The 16,037-nt window shown below is 37.2% G+C and overlaps 3 protein-coding genes across 3 annotated transcripts; 1 reads left to right on the top strand and 2 right to left on the bottom strand.

Moving 5' to 3' along the window:
• The first annotated feature begins 234 nt into the window (after positions 1–234).
• LOC125237878 (testin) lies at positions 235–8,380 on the top strand. The gene is made up of 6 exons (XM_048145111.1): positions 235–367; positions 450–579; positions 745–897; positions 2,599–2,678; positions 6,156–6,314; positions 6,458–8,380. The coding sequence occupies exons 2-6, from the start codon at positions 450–452 to the stop codon at positions 8,027–8,029; spliced, it is 2,094 nt and encodes a 697-aa protein (XP_048001068.1). The 5' UTR covers positions 235–367; the 3' UTR covers positions 8,030–8,380.
• Positions 8,381–12,194: 3,814 nt separating this feature from the next.
• LOC125242016 (prefoldin subunit 6) lies at positions 12,195–12,792 on the bottom strand. The gene has a single exon (XM_048150723.1). It carries the CDS (start codon positions 12,667–12,669, stop codon positions 12,301–12,303), a length of 369 nt encoding a protein of 122 aa, XP_048006680.1. The 5' UTR covers positions 12,670–12,792; the 3' UTR covers positions 12,195–12,300.
• Positions 12,793–13,816: 1,024 nt separating this feature from the next.
• LOC125235391 (uncharacterized protein DDB_G0290685-like) lies at positions 13,817–16,037 on the bottom strand. The gene is made up of 2 exons (XM_048141944.1): positions 14,296–16,037; positions 13,817–14,192 (listed from the first exon to the last, which is right to left on the bottom strand). Exons 1-2 carry the CDS (start codon positions 16,035–16,037, stop codon positions 13,817–13,819), a joined length of 2,118 nt encoding a protein of 705 aa, XP_047997901.1.

Genomic DNA, 16,037 nt, shown 5'->3' with positions numbered 1-16,037 from the left:
TCTTGATTAAAATATCAGCGTAAATATCCCAAGGGATACTGAGGCAACAACTTTTTTGGGTATGGCTTTTTAATCATTAAATACATAAACAAAAATTGAAGTAAAAGTGTATAAGTTGGCCAGCATGGCATTTGGTTTCATTCTTGATTACTTTAATTATTACTGTCAGTGCACCACATGAACGTCAAACTACTCTTTATCTGTGATTGTTATCTGTCAATCTCATCTCATGATATGAGTTACTGCATGCCGTCAATCTTCTTTGTAGTGTAGTGTAGATTATACATAATTTTGCGGAATAATTAATTACAAACTGTTCCTCCAACAGTTACGCGTATGAAATCAAATGTAACTTAATTCTGGAAACGTAAGTATTTATGGGAATTCAAGTGTTCCTCTGGTAATGTGTTAGTTATTTCGATATTGGATAAAGAAGCTTTTGTTTTCAGATGAGTGAGTCATGTGTAGAAACTCCTGAAGCGCCGGCTTGGTTATCGAAACTAGAGAGCCAACGTGAGAAGCTGAGCAAAGCCCGTCTCGGGCACGACAGCGGCGCCGGTGCTCCTTGTAATTCTTGTGGTAAGCTTGGTCATTTACAATGTTGCTTTCTATTTACATTTACAAGCTGGTATAACTACGTGTTGATAATTAATTAAATTACTGTTACCCGTGTCATTATGAAACTCTTTATGTTTAACTTGTTTAAGTGTGTTTATTTTTATAATAAAAGTATTGTTTTGACAGGTCCATCATGCCCTGGACTGGACCTGCACTTCTGGCGTAAGGTGTGTCGCTCTTGTCACTGCAGCAAAGACGTGCACGACGTCCAGGATGATGACCTCTCCGGCTGGGCGCAGTTTGAGCTCCTGGGGACAGCAAAGCCTAAGAAAGCTTCAAGTTAGTATTTAAATTTATATTCAATTTCATTGCTTCACCTAGTTCTGCTAGTTTCAGTTAGTTTATTAGGTTTTTTGTTAATCATTTGTTGAAACTGTTTAACCAGTAGGTTTTCTAAATGCTACATTAGTATGTACCCCAAGAAGATACCCTTTAACCTCTTGTATGCCGGAATGTGGATCCGCATACGAGGAAACCATATGAAAAAAATAATCTCGGCATACGAGAGATTAATGCATAGGTACAATAATTTATACATTTTTTAATTTTTTATGGCATTGCTCAAATTATCAATCCAGAGGTTCCAGGTTCAAACCAATGTACCAGTGAGTTTTTCGAAACTTATATACTGAATGTCATTGGAGATTTCTGAGTTGCTTTTCGGGGAAGGAAAACATTGTGTGGAAACCGAATTAATCCCAATAGGGTCTCTAGGTTGGAATGTCAGTTTCTAGGAAGAAGAAGACTGTCAAGTAGGAGATGCTTGGAAGAAAGAAAGAGATGTATGTGTCCAACAGTGGGATTTTTTCCACGAAATATGAATTTCATGGATCTTAGAAAGAACAGTCCATGGTTAACAAAACCACATCCAAAATTCCTAGTTATGTATTTCCCCATACTTCTAATAATACTTTTATTGTATTATAGTCTCTATGTTTTCCTTATTTCTAGTTTTAATTGTTGATATTTTTTCCTTACCTAACAAATCTATGTTATATGTTATCCATCATTAACCAGGCTCAAATTCAATTACACCTTGAATTTATTTAAGTTGTACTTTTTGTACACTTCCTTTTTCAATCCTGGGTTCCTAACTTTATTCACAAAAATGTTACTAAAGTACTGTCAACCCTAAATAGGCCACTGTAGAACCTTTGCAGCATAAAAATCAATGTGATTTCTATGACAAATATAATCCGGTTTCAATAAGACAGATTCAAATTGATTGACCATACAGCCAGGATAATATAATGAGCAGGCCTCGGATTATTTTTCGCATGGTAAGATGAAAGAAAACTATGGAGTCGATATTAAAACTAAACTTTAATTCATATTCATACTCATACTCACTAATTTTCTTAGTCCCGTAATACTTTTGTCCCTTGTGCAGGTTGACAGATCGAAAATTAATCTTACTGAATGTAATTAAAATTATTTATGTGGTGTGATTTGGGAAGCCTTTTGCTTGGTAAAGGGTTACATTTACCCTGTAACTATATCAAATTAGTTACTATTTTGTTTGGTTCAGACTACTTTGTTTTGCGGTAATGTAACGTAATGCTAAGTACTAGCTGATTTATCAAAAATCATTTGCATGTCAATGTCATGTCAATCATTCACGACGCGATGTGTCACTAAATTATTTATTGCAATCGGTGCGTGCAATAATTACGTGAATGAGTATGAGTATGGATATAAATAACAATTTAATTTTAATATCGACTCCATAGTTTTCTTTCATGTTACCATGCGAAAAATAATCCGAGGCCTGATAATGAGTATAAGACTAATGTAAAATAAATATTCTACAAAATACAAGGAGTGGAGCCACTTAATCAGTCAGAGTACAGATGGTGTAAATGGCTCTAGCTAGATGTACAGTCAACTTTGTAGTCGAGTTTGTAGTTGGCTATACTTCTTTCCATTAATCAAGAATATTAATAAATGTTAATTCATGTTATTTACTTTCATTATTTCCAGTGCCCCTTATAAAGATTCGTGGAGTGACAGACAAGCCTGTTAAACTTGACTGGGTGCCTCCCAATGCTTCAACTGAGTTGGTATGTCATATCAAATTTTGTTTTCATTAGGAAGAGTTACATTGTTTTCTTCTGCTGAATTCATGTTTATCTGCAATGGAAACTCCCATATCTATCCCATGTTTAGTATAACTAAAACATATATTTTCAGCGGCATAATCTATGTTAATCTGTCTGTAATACCAAATTCATACATACATCTCATAACAAATCATCATCTTTAGCAATCAATTGCTAATAATGAAATATTGTATCAGTAACTTTGAAATTGATTTTATTGATAATTTTGTCGTCCTTATCACTGGAATGGAAATTGTCTTATCATGCCGGCATATCTTAGAATTTATTATGATTGATTGATAACATTTGTATAAAAATATTTAACTTTCGCAACCAAGAGCCCGCCTGCTCGGCACTCGTAAACTTTGCTCAGATCTCAGATGGTGGAGAACCCGCTGAGCGGGCGGTTATAAATTACGACCGGTTTCTGACGTAGTGCGCCATTTTTAGAGTTCCATACCAAAAAGGTACAACAGGAACCCTTATGGTGCAACTCTGTCCGTCTGTTTGTTTGTCTGTCTGTCACATTACTAAATATCTCGAGAACTACTAATGCTATCAACTTGAAATATGGAATAATTGTGAAGATTGTAAACCTCTACAAACAGAATGTATAATTTTATTTTATTTATTAATTTTAATTGTAGAAAATGGCCAAAATGAAAGGGCGGCAAACTGTAAATTTCAAGTACCCAGTAAAGGTCAAGTGGGGTATCGTTAGAAAGAGCGCAAATTGAACGCAGATAAACTATTTTGTACTTATAATTTTTTGTTGTGGAAAAAAAAATTCCCCCCCTCCCCCCTTATCTCCGAAGTTTACCAACGAAAAATTATGAACATTTTAGGAAATATTGGTTTTATGCTAAATATTACAGGAAAAATATAATCGTGTTTGTATCTTGAATTTTTTTTAATTCACAAAAAACTTTCAGATTTTTAGTTCAAAATATCTTTATTCATTATATTGTTCATAATAATATTTAGTCTATAATATGCAATTTCATATAAAAATAATCGTTAAACAAAAAATATATAATTAGGTATATGTATATATAAAAATACATGTCTAGAATATTTCTAGGAAAAATCCAATGTCCAAAAAAATACAATATTAATTTCATCAACAATAATAATAATAAAAAACGTAAAAATAAGAAACCATTTCGAATAACAATTAATCCCACGTTGTTTTATCATTCATGTAGTCTTGTGTTGTATAATAAGATTTGGAAATGAGTACACGCTTTACATGATTCTTAAATTTATTAATTGACAAGTCAGTAATATGATTCGGAAGTTTATTATAAAATCGAACACAATTACCCATGAATGATTTTTTAATTTTACAGAGCCGTGTGAAGGGCACCGCGAGTTTATGTTTATTTCTAGTATTTATACTATGTACATCACAGTTTTTCTTAAAATTACAAATGTTTTTATGTACATACATAATATTCTCATAAATATATTGACAATGCACTGTCATTATATTAATGTCCTTAAACTTATCTCTAAGTGAGTCTCTATGGTTCATTTTATATATTGCTCGAATAGCCCTCTTCTGCAGAATAAATATGGTATTTATCTCTGAAGCACTGCCCCAAAGTAAAATACCATATGACATAATGCTGTGAAAGTAACTAAAATAAACTAATCGAGCTGTTTTCACGTCTGTTAACTGACGGATCTTGCTCACTGCAAAAGCTGCAGAACTAAGTCTATTCGAGAGGTTAACAATATGGGGACCCCACTGAAGTTTAGAATCTAAAGTTATACCAAGAAAAACTGTACTATCTACCAGTTCCAATTCCTCATCCTTCACAACGACACTTGTTTGCTCATTCCTTACGTTACTATTAGTGACAAACTTAATACATTTAGTCTTTTTTTCATTTAATAATAAATTATTAGCATTGAACCAGTTCACTACTTTAGAGATAGCATTGTTTACATCACTGTGAGCTTGTTGCTGTCGTTTGAGTTTGAAAATAAGTGAGGTGTCGTCTGCAAACAATACTATATCATGGTGGGTCTTTACAAGGAATGGCAAGTCATTTATGTAGATAAGGAACAGGAAAGGCCCCAATATTGATCCCTGTAGTACACCCATAGAGACCAATGACCCAGTTGATCTCCGTCCATTGACATCTACCCTTTGTATTCTACCATTTAAGTAGGACTTGAGTAAATTTAGTGCTGATCCTCTGACTCCATAATAATGTAGTTTCCTGATCAATGTTTCATGACAAACACAGTCGAAGGCCTTAGATAAATCACAAAAGATACCTAAAGCATCTTGTGACTCCTCCCAGGCATCGAAAATATGCTTAATTAGCTCAACACCAGCATCGGTTGTCGAGCGACCCCGTGTGAAGCCAAATTGCTTATTATGCATTAAATTATTAACGTTAAAATGTCGTACTAATTGAGAAAGAATTAATTTTTCAAATATTTTACTGAAAGTTTCAAATTAATACGAGATGTTACGTAAACCATCTTATTCAAATGAAGTAAAAACTGTTAAAATCGGTTAACATTATAAAGAATTATCCCTGAAAAACCAACATACTATATAGGTCGCGCACATTAGTTAGCGAATTCACCGAGAGATAGCGCTATACACAATAATGCTCATTAGTACCTAATACTTTTGTCTTCTAGTCAAGTCATTAGTTATATGAGAAATAGGAGATTATTTTAAGTAGGTAGTTTGAAAGAAAGATTGTACGGAACCCTCAGTGGGCGAGTCCGACTCGCACTTGGCCGCTTTTTTTTTGTCTGGTAGTGACTAGTGAATGTGTTAATAAACGCCCAGATGCCTTTTAAAGGCATTTTATCCCATTTTCTTCTGAGTTTGCGCCTATTGGATGCCTGGGATGTTAACGGTCAAACTAATACGTCATGCAGATAGATAGATACTTTACGTTATCAATTTTGCTGTTCAGAATGCCAATTATAGCTTGACAAATTCAAAAGTTACATTCCCATGCTTTGCAGGCAATGGGGGACGAAGACGGCCCGTCAGTCCCCTAAAGGTCCACCTACAAAAGAAACAAAAAACCACTCGCGAAAGAACCACTATCTGTTATTTCTCTAGTTAAGAAAATAATCTTAGGTACTAATATTGCAGCGATCCCTTTCTTTTGACATAATGATCAAAAGTCATAATCATAATGTAATGATTGCCAGATTGTCATTAAGTAGTCATAATTCTGAAACGGTAAACTTTTCAGGGTTTTCATTAAGGTCATCTATAGATTAGTTAGGTTAGGTTTGTTTTATGGCAATCCTGAAAAGTTACGCTTTTCTGAGAAAAATCGAATTATGACTAACGAAAATGTGGACATACGATACATTTATGACTTTAGAATTGTGACGATACGGCGTTGCTAGTTTTTTGTTTTGTAATCGCATTGAACCTTGACCATGTGCCTTCAGGTGTCCGAGTACATGTCCTGTCTGGGCTCGCTGGCGCCGGTGTCGGGCTCCGACGCGGCTCGGCGCCGCCGCGCGCAGCTCCGCACGCAGTTGCCGCCGCACGACGTGGCGCCCGCCATCCGCAACCATGCCACCGACCAGGAGAAATCTGAGCACACGGTCAGTATCATCCACCCACTGGTTGTGCGGGTTGTGCCTATCCACTCTTTTGTTTCATTTAGGAACCCATGGCTATACAATTATACCTCACCTATGTAATTTCTGCTTTTGATATTTAAACTAAACTTGTTATATATTTTCAGGAATACATTACGCGTATCAAAGAGAATGTGGTCGGTATGGGTAATGTGGTCAGAGTGGGTCCTCTTCAGAGCGGCGAAATTTACTCGGTCGAGAACAGCAAGTCTCACTCGGGGACCAAGTCTTACGCTCTGCCCTTGAAGATATCCAACATTTCCAGGGGCGTGAAATACAACATTGTTCCCAAGAACGCTTCCGACAAGAAACTGGTTCTCGACTCACAAGGAAACGTTGTCAGCAGCGCCGCCAACTTGCCGGACTACAAAAATAGCCCAATTCTCAGCCACATCGTTAAAGACAAGCTCAACGTGATGCACATAGAGTCTGACAGAATCAAGAGTGCTATAGAGCACGGGCCCATCTACGATAAATTACTTAAAAGTCTGAACGACTTAAACATTCCCGTCACAAATGATGTATATTTACAGCCTATCAAACTATTTCGCGAAGAGTACAACAAAAATCCTCAGTTTAAGGAGGAGACCAACGAGTTCGCCAAAGCTCTCGGAGCTCACGCCATGCCGGACCTCTGGCCGACCGGCAACAACAACGTTATGGGCACCGCCAAGATGCTGGACAGCAGACTCCAGAAGGGAACTATTTTCGCTCCCAACGGAGAGATCTGGAGCTGGAAGCACGAGCCGACCACTCCCGAGCACAGTGGTACAATTTGTTCGACAAAAATCAATCCCCAGTATTCTACAACTACCAAGCCGCCTAATCAGGTGGAGCCTCAGCAGACGGCTCCTTTGCGTGATTACCTCAGGAGCCAGTCGGAGGAAGACTTGCCGCCGCCGCCGCTGCCCAACTACAGCACCTACCCGGGCGCCGCCGACTGGAACAACCCGTCCGCCGCCCCCGACGACATGTCATATCAAGTCTCGCCACAAGACAGCTTATATGGCGAGCAAATTGATCCAATCGTAGACCAGCTCTCCGAAATGACCCTTAGCCCTGCAGAGTTGGAGTTCAACAGGAAACTTTACAACGAGGGCGTGCCGTGCCAGCGTTGCAAAAAGTCTATGTTCGCCGGTGAAGTAGCCGTGAAGGCGGAGAGGGCGGGACAGGAGGCCATCTGGCATCCCCAATGCTTCACTTGTAGCAAATGTGGTGAGCTGCTGGCGGATCTCGTGTACTTCTTCTACAAAGACGAAATTTACTGCGCCAGGGACTTGGCTAACGTGCTGGAGATCCCTCGCTGCGCCGGTTGCGACGAGCTGATATTCACGCGGCCGTACACCGCGGCGGAGGGCCGCGCGTTCCACGTGCAACACTTCTGTTGCTATCATTGCGACGCGCCTCTCGGCGGGAAGAAGTATGTGCCCGATGACAAGACGGGGTTGCCGATATGCCTGTCTTGCTATGATCAGTTCTACGCGGAGCGCTGCCGCGCGTGCGGCGGCGTCATCGGGCCCGAGCAGCAGGGAGTGTCGTGGAGCAACATGCACTGGCACGCCGACTGCTTCATATGTTCCGGGAGAATGTGCGGAAAGAGCCTTTTGAGCGGTCGTTTTGTCGTCAAGCAGGAGATGCCTTTCTGCAGTGTCCCTTGTGTTCAGAGTAGGGTTAAGTAAACTTATAATATTACATTGGAGATTTATAAGCCAATGTCAATACATAGGTATTTTTACATGACATTTGAAATTACTCAGAATATATTATTTATATGTGATGCAATATTACTGGGGCCAATTTTATGATATACAATTGATTGTACAATTATATCTTTTTATGAAGGGTTTTTTCTATAGAAGTATTATTATACATAATATTAAGTAAGAATTGATAATGGGGATGTAGAATTGTAAGACATACTTAAAATTGCAAACGGGACTTAATCGCGTATTTACTATGTTTTAAACACTAACCTCCGACGTTTCAAGGACGGCATTGTCCCCGTAGTCTCGGAGCGGACTGGCTGAAGTTGACATCAACATCTTCTAGCTGTACGAGTTTTTCGAACTACCCGCACTTGGTCCTGACTACCCACTTGAACAGTTTGTGCACTAGGGATGTCACCTTGTCGACACACAACACTCACGATATTCGGTTTTTCAACCTGCGATATTTGTTTCTTGCATTTACTAATGACCGGGTTCCATGTGGATGAGATATTAAAACCTTCGTCTCGATTGAAATTTTTATACTTCTTAATTTCAATGGCTTCACGTATTTTTCTACTATAATACCCACGATCTGTAGAGAGAATTTTAGGGTTGTGAAGCTCAATCCAATGGTTAGGCCCTGACTGTAGCAAGTGCTCAGCAACGGCAGACTTGTTTACCTGGCGATTTTTGACAGCTGCGATATGCTCCTTGACCCTTTCCGCTATGGTACGTTTCGTCTCACCAATGTAGGAACTACCACAACTGCAATCAATCTTATAAACGCCCGGTGACTGGTACGGAATAACGTCCTTCGGGGACCTCAGGCTTCCTGCAATTTTGGATAAAGGGGTGTAGACCGTTTTTATAGAGTATCTGTCTAGTACCGTGCCAACCTTATCCGTTAACCTTATCTCCTTTGACATAAGGTAAAAATGCTGGCTGCCTGGCGACATCAGGGCGCTTCACTCTCGCTTTTCGTCTGGGTTGCCACTTTCTCACCCCATACCCGTTCCACCTAAGTACCTCCTGAATATACGACATCTCGCTCTGTAAATATTCAGGGTCACACAAGTCGCGTGCTCTGTTCATCAGTGAGCTGACTACTGATTGCAGGTGTCGGGGATGATGATGAGAGGATGCATTCAAATATCTATCAGTGTGTGTTGGCTTCCTGTACACAGTATGTCTCAGGGTTCCATCGACTTGACCAATCACTTTGACATCTAGAAAGGGTAAACTGCGCTTTAATTCCAATTCATATGTGAAGTTTATCTTAGGATGAATCGAATTAAGATATTGGAGTAGTTGCTCCACTTCCTGCTTTCCACCCTTCATAACACAGAAAACATCATCCACATATCTCTTCCACAACTTCACTGGCCAAGGATGCAGGTCTATACTGGCCTTGATATGCTCCATCCAGATATTTGCCAAAACCGGTGCTATGGCAACACCATCGATCTGGAGATAATGCTTCCCATTATACAAAAAGTACAAATATCGCAGGTTAAAAAACCGAATATCGTGAGTGTTGTGTGTCGACAAGGTGACATCCCTAGTGCACAAACTGTTCAAGTGGGTAGTCAGGACCAAGTGCGGGTAGTTCGAAAAACTCGTACAGCTAGAAGATGTTTATGTCAACTTCAGCTAGTCTGCTCCGAGACCATGGGGACAATGCCGTCTTTGAAACGTAGGAGGTTAGTGTTTAAAACATATCTTGACTAAAGCTAGCATACAATTTTTTAAATTATTCCTCATTATCATTTTCGTCAGTATTGAGGAACTCGTTTATGGAGTAAAAACATTTATTTAATAGCCAATCTGTCAATAATTTCTTAAAATGTTTAGGTGAACATGTTTTGAAGCCACTTGGTAACTTATTATAGACTTGTATCCCCATACAGTACGCGTTCTGCCTATATATTTGAGTCGTAGCAAGGGGTAAGTGTAACCGAGATCTATACCGTGTTGACCTTGGGAAAACCTGAGCGTGAGTCGGAAACATATTTGGATGTTGATGAACAAATAGTGCCAACTCCCTGATGTACATGCATGGTAATGGCAGGACTCTTGTTGATTGGAACAAAGGTCTGCACGGCTCCAAGTAGTGGGTATTGCATATTGCTCTTAGACACTTCTTTTGAACTAAAAAAGCTTGCTTCATATCTACGGAGTTGCCCCAGATTATCAATCCGTAACTCAAAATGGAAGACACGTAGGTACCCATGATAAGCTGTCAAAGCTATTTCTTTTGAACAACTAGTACTGAGTCTTCGCAGAGCATATACATATTTTTGGAGTTTCGCACAAATATCCGAAACGTGAATTTTCCAGTTACAGGATTGGTCAATAGTGACACCAAGGAACTTAGTCCTATCTACTTCATCCACATGTTCAATGCCGTGTTGTATATTTAAATTTATACTGCTACTTTTTGGGGTCTTAAATTGCATTACCTGGGTCTTATTTACATTAATTTTCAATTTATTATTATTTAACCAATTAATCACATTAACAAGAGCATCATTTATGTCATCATTAAATTTTAAAATGCCATTTGCTCTAATTATCAAAGTAGTGTCATCAGCAAACATTATGCATCTATGTCCGACATGATCAGGTAAATCATTTACATATAATAAAAAGAGTAGTGGGCCAAGTATACTTCCTTGTGGTACACCATTTCGGTTATATGTAAGCTCTGAGCGTATCACATGCGCGTTTCCTCTAACACCGTAAATACGCGATTAAGTCCTGTTTGCAATTTTAAATATGTGTAAAAATCGTGAAAGTTTGAATCAGTGTAATGTAAGACATGTATGAAAAATGTTTTTTTATATAAAACAAGTTGCATAATTTAGAGTAATATATTTTTGTACTACATTTTTAGGTAACTGCCTAATGAAAAGTCAACTAAGGTGGGTATTCATCTAGAAAGATATAATTACATTCATGTAAATTGAATTGAAATAAATCCAGACACTAGCCAAATTGTCAATATTTGTTAGCCAACACTACTAAAGGCATTAGCACATGGATAAGCTATGTATGGATGTACAGGATCAGGAGCTAACTCCATATATATCTATTGGGTACCTAGCTGAAGAAGTTATTATATTTAGACAAAAATATTCTAAAGCCATGGCAATTAATGTGATAGATAGTAATTTTAAGAGAAACTTCATATCATTCCTTCAAATGTGCCATTGTGAGCTATTTATGAATGTTTTGGGAAGTACAATAAAATATATATACTCACTCTGCATTTTACTGTCATCCTGAAATTCCAAGACAAGTAGCACCTACCTAATTACCTATATAGGTAGTACATACTGTATTACACAAAATAGTAGAAATGATAGAGCCACTTTCATCATTGTCACATTTTTGACAGAAAATTACAAAAATTGATCTAGTTCCAATTTATACTGCCCTGTACAGTCGATTACAAAGAGATGTATCCATTTTTTCACCTTATTACAATGCAATAAGGTGAACAAGAGTATACATCTCTTTGTAGTCGACTGTACATCTAATTAATCATCTTGACCATCTTTTTATTTAGATACTCCCTTTCTGTACTTGAAGGCAAACATATACCAAGTTTGCTATCTGACAATTATATTTCATTTTAAACTGCTAATACCGCTTTATCATGCTGGTAAAATAGCTTGGGATAAATCACTGAAGTCTTTCTATGATTGAAGAATTCTGTTTACACATTTTTGCTGTCCAATTGTGTCACTTAACTTTGCTTCTTTTTCAGATATATTTTATATATATATTTATACATAATCAACCTTAAAGCAGAATGGATTTACCCGAGTTTGAAGTTAAGCGACACAATTAAGCTAAATGTAACTGTGGCAATAACTTAAATTAGACATGTAACTTGAATAATGAAATGCCAACATCAGTTTTAATTATAAGCTATTATCAACTATTATACTTAAAGATAAAATGATGTGTATGCCTGCAGCTAAATATGGAATTATAGACTATGGTCATACTGGCTTTGAGCTAGGTTCATAATGACCCATTGAAGTAAAAGACTAACTGCACTAGATTTACTACTTGATAGGTCTGCTTTAAAATAAATATTGTAAGGGTAACAAGGAAAAACTCCACAACATAATTGTTAATACTAAGCATATATTTCGATATAAAATACATTTGCACAGATGTTGAGTAATGTTAGAGCAGAATACAGAAATAACATAACTTATTAATTAATTTCATCAAGCTTTGACTTTGAGTTTCTCCATGTCGTTTCTCAATTTATTTACATTCTCCTGGAGTGCTTCCTGCTTGTTCTCCAGAGCTGAAATGTGCCCGTCAGTTCTCTTGATCTCCTTTGTAATAAACTCCATTCGTTTTGCGACGTTCTGCTTCGCTTCTTCCAAATCCTGCTTTACTAAAACTGGTCCGATTAACTTGTAGACTTCAGCATCCTTCTTAAGCAAAATCAGTTCTTCTTTAACTGCTTTATTTTCATTTAACTGGCTGTCTAATTGTTGTTTCTGGGCAACAGCCTTATGATATTCTTTTTGGACGTTAGTTATCATCTCCACCTCCTTTTGAAGTTTCTTTTGTATTTCCTCAGTCATTATGATGCAAAAATTGATTCAAAGTTGACTAAAGTTAACTATCAAGCTTTCAAATGAAATTAAATAGTTAATTTCATATATTCGACTGGAGCTTTTGAGGTTATTTTAGATCGCTACACAAAACTCAAATTAGTAATAAAATGACAGTGACATTTGGGCAATGCTACTAAAACTGTTCAGCACATGTTTAAAAACGCAGGACACAGAAGTATTTAGGTCTGGCAACCAATTTTGTCAATGTCAAAATTAAAAAGGCGCGATATTCAAAATCAATTGTGTGAGGTACAGATCAAAGACTTTTACAGGGGAGGGGACAGCTCAATCACATTTTTTGCCATACTAAATTGAACCTTATCACCGAGAGACAAAGTTGATCGTATCAGACTAGCGAAAACGGTCCACATGAGAGGGCATTGTTTGGGCTGGTGTCCCTCTCGCACGTGTGACCAGTTTTAATGAGGTTACCATAGTAGTAGTATTTTTATCTGTATATTAATTACCTGACTTTAAAACTTCTTATTTTATTTTAGTGTTATATTCAAAGTAGGGTTTCGATATATTTTAAAGAATTAGATAATAATTATAATGTAATTATTTTAATGCCCATAAATCAAGGATTTGTATAATTAAAAAATACCTTTAATTGGGTATTAGTAGATTTAGTAGTGACTTTGAAAATTAACTGGTATCCCCAATGTATGACAGTGATGACGTCACTGAATAATGTTGACATTGTCAGTAAGTGCGAGAGGGACACCAGCCCAAACAATGACCTCTCATGTGGACACACTTTTGACCTAACTACACAATCTAGTTTAATAATTCTAAATCTATGGTATAGAGTGACCAGTTATTGGACACTGGCCTTGCTAGACAAAGAACTTCCCCAAGGTGCAAGTGTAAGTACATCAAAATAATTTCGATACTATTATAAATATGTCCTACCGTTTAGGGGGAGTAGGAGGTGTCATGCAGGAACCCCTCTCATAAACAGGTTAAGGGTAAATATGTCAAATAAAATAGAGACATGATAAATTTTCTATTTATTCGTCACCTATTATAACCTTAATGCTAATGACTACAATTAAATCTTAATTTATAAATATGTACCTTAAAAATTTGTTGGCCTATGTTTACTTCATTACATTTATAAATTCTGACCGTACTCTAAGGTCCACATGTAACCAGCCTTTGGGTCTCCACTCTTTTCGGCTTGTTTTAGATTAGCTGCTGACTTTTTGAGAATGTGTTGAATTGTCTCACTTAACTTTGGGTCTGATGGCCTGAACACTTCATTTCTGAGTGCCTCTGATCTCTTTTCAAATGAACCACGTTTCCCAAATCTTTCACGCACAAATTTTTCGTACAGATCCACGCCTTCATCATCATCGTCGTCGTCGTCTGCAGATTTCTTCTTGTAGTCTTGCTTTTTCTCATATGGTTCGTCATATTTGTAATAACCTCTATCGTCATCAAACTTAGGGTAAGGTATTTCTTTGGGATATTCGTCACTATGTTCATCACTGTAGTGATAAAATCTGTTTTTATTTTTCGACTTTTTTCTTATAAGGTGAACTTTTATAATCGTATGACAATATATCATCAGGGAGTTTTATTTCCGGTAACTTTATGCTCACATCGTCGAATTTAAAATTAAGTTTTTCATCATAACGTTTATCTTTTGGCAATAAAGTATCTAATGTTCCATCTTTCTCATTTTCAGAAACATCTATTGGTTCTTCATTTTCTTTATTTTTGTTTTCAGTCTTCTTGTCATGCTTGTAATTCAAAGGTATGCGCTCGAATTGTTGCTTTACGTTACCATTTTGCTGTTCATCGTTTTGTGCAACTTTTTTCTCACTTCGTTCTTCATTGTTATTTTGTTTTTCATCAGATGCATCCTCAACGCTCGAATTTTCTGAATTTATTTCTGCGTTTTGTCGTTGTTGGCCATCACTATCTACATTTTCGTCACTATATTCGTTACTGTGACTTTCAGTATTCAACTCTACAACAGGTTTGATCTCATCATTGTTAACTTTCTCAATATATTCAGATCGAGGATTTTCCGTGTCTTTTATTATAATTTTATCATTCACTGGCTTTTCTTCTTCTGAGTCATTGTCGTCCTTACCATATATATCTTTTGCTAATTCAACTTTACCGTCTTTACCGACCTGTATTCGCTCGTAACTAAAATCACCTAAATCCACATCCTGAATGTCTTTAGGAACAGACTTATCAGAGGCGTCGAATGTGAGTTGCTTGAGTTCCTCTTTAGGTTTTTCATTTTCTTCATCCGATTCGTCCTCGTCGTTTCTATTAATTTTAGAGTTCTTTTCGAGAGGAGAATCTTGTTCATTCGAAGTGTCATTTACTTCATCACTGTCAATATTTCTAGCATGCGCCGCAAGATGATTTGAGTTGCGGTTACTATCCTCAACACTTTCATTGCTTTCTACATTTTCTTTACTGTCGACATCTTTTGAAAGCAATTTCAGATCTTCACTTTCTAAGCTTTCATTACTATTATCAGGTGCATCATGTGTTCTCTGCCTTCCTTCATCATTGTTTGTTTCAACAGACTCGTCACTGGCATCATTGACATCAGATTTTGTTTCACCCGAATTAATATTTCTTTCTTGGATGTAAGGTTTCCTTTCTCCTGAATTGTCATTATCTCTTTCACTAATGTAAGGCTTGCTTTCTTCTGAACTGTCACCCTTTTCTCTGCTATTATCACTCTCATCTCTTTGTGGTGGATTTTTTTGCAATAGTTGGTTATTATTATTCCAGGCTTCTTGTTTATTTACGTCTAGATTTCCGGAAGGTCCATGTAAAGTTTCAATATTAAAATCTGCCAAATCTGCACTTTGTATTTTATTATGCGTCAGTTTATGCACGGGTAAAATCGGTTCTCTCTCTCTAGGGCCATGTCTGGTTTCGTAGTGAAGTATTTCTGGGGCACTATTACTTCTTATGTTATCTAATGCAACATTTAAAGAGCGCTTCTTTCTTTTAAGACTATTCCTGATGTGTCCACTTATTTTTTCAGGTACATCATCATTTTTACCACTTACATATTGCATTACAGAATCTTTATGTGTGGTATCATTTGAGTCTTTTACACTGTCTGTCGAGTTGGGCGTTACTTGGATTGTATTATTCATGCATTGACCAGTTGTGTTATTATCATTGCACAAGGTTGCATTAAGAATTATGGATTTGAGTTGGTCCTGTTTTTGGGCCAATGTTGCCGATTCTGTAACATTCTCTTGAGATTTGTCTTCCGTCGTCCTATTTCCATTTGAAGCTTGGTCGTTATCCGGGACCACTATGGCCTCTGTTATATTCTGCAAATATAACAT

The sequence above is a fragment of the Leguminivora glycinivorella genome, chromosome 2 (genome assembly GCF_023078275.1).
Source record: "Leguminivora glycinivorella isolate SPB_JAAS2020 chromosome 2, LegGlyc_1.1, whole genome shotgun sequence".
NCBI classification, from domain to species: Eukaryota; Metazoa; Arthropoda; class Insecta; order Lepidoptera; family Tortricidae; genus Leguminivora; species Leguminivora glycinivorella.
This window is presented reverse-complemented; position numbering and strand designations above follow the sequence as displayed.

Excerpts from the sequence above, each read along its gene's own strand:
- LOC125242016 (XM_048150723.1), bottom strand. The coding sequence starts at position 12,669 with ATGACTGAGGAAATACAAAAGAAACTTCAAAAGGAGGTGGAGATGATA.
- LOC125237878 (XM_048145111.1), top strand. The coding sequence starts at position 450 with ATGAGTGAGTCATGTGTAGAAACTCCTGAAGCGCCGGCTTGGTTATCG. Across the intron at positions 580-744 it reads TGCTCCTTGTAATTCTTGTG|GTCCATCATGCCCTGGACTG; the intron begins GTAAGCTTGGTC and ends TTGTTTTGACAG. Across the intron at positions 2,679-6,155 it reads CCAATGCTTCAACTGAGTTG|GTGTCCGAGTACATGTCCTG; the intron begins GTATGTCATATC and ends ATGTGCCTTCAG.
- LOC125235391 (XM_048141944.1), bottom strand. The coding sequence starts at position 16,037 with ATGTTATATTTGCAGAATATAACAGAGGCCATAGTGGTCCCGGATAAC. Across the intron at positions 14,193-14,295 it reads TTCGACGATGTGAGCATAAA|TGATGAACATAGTGACGAAT; the intron begins GTTACCGGAAAT and ends TTATCACTACAG.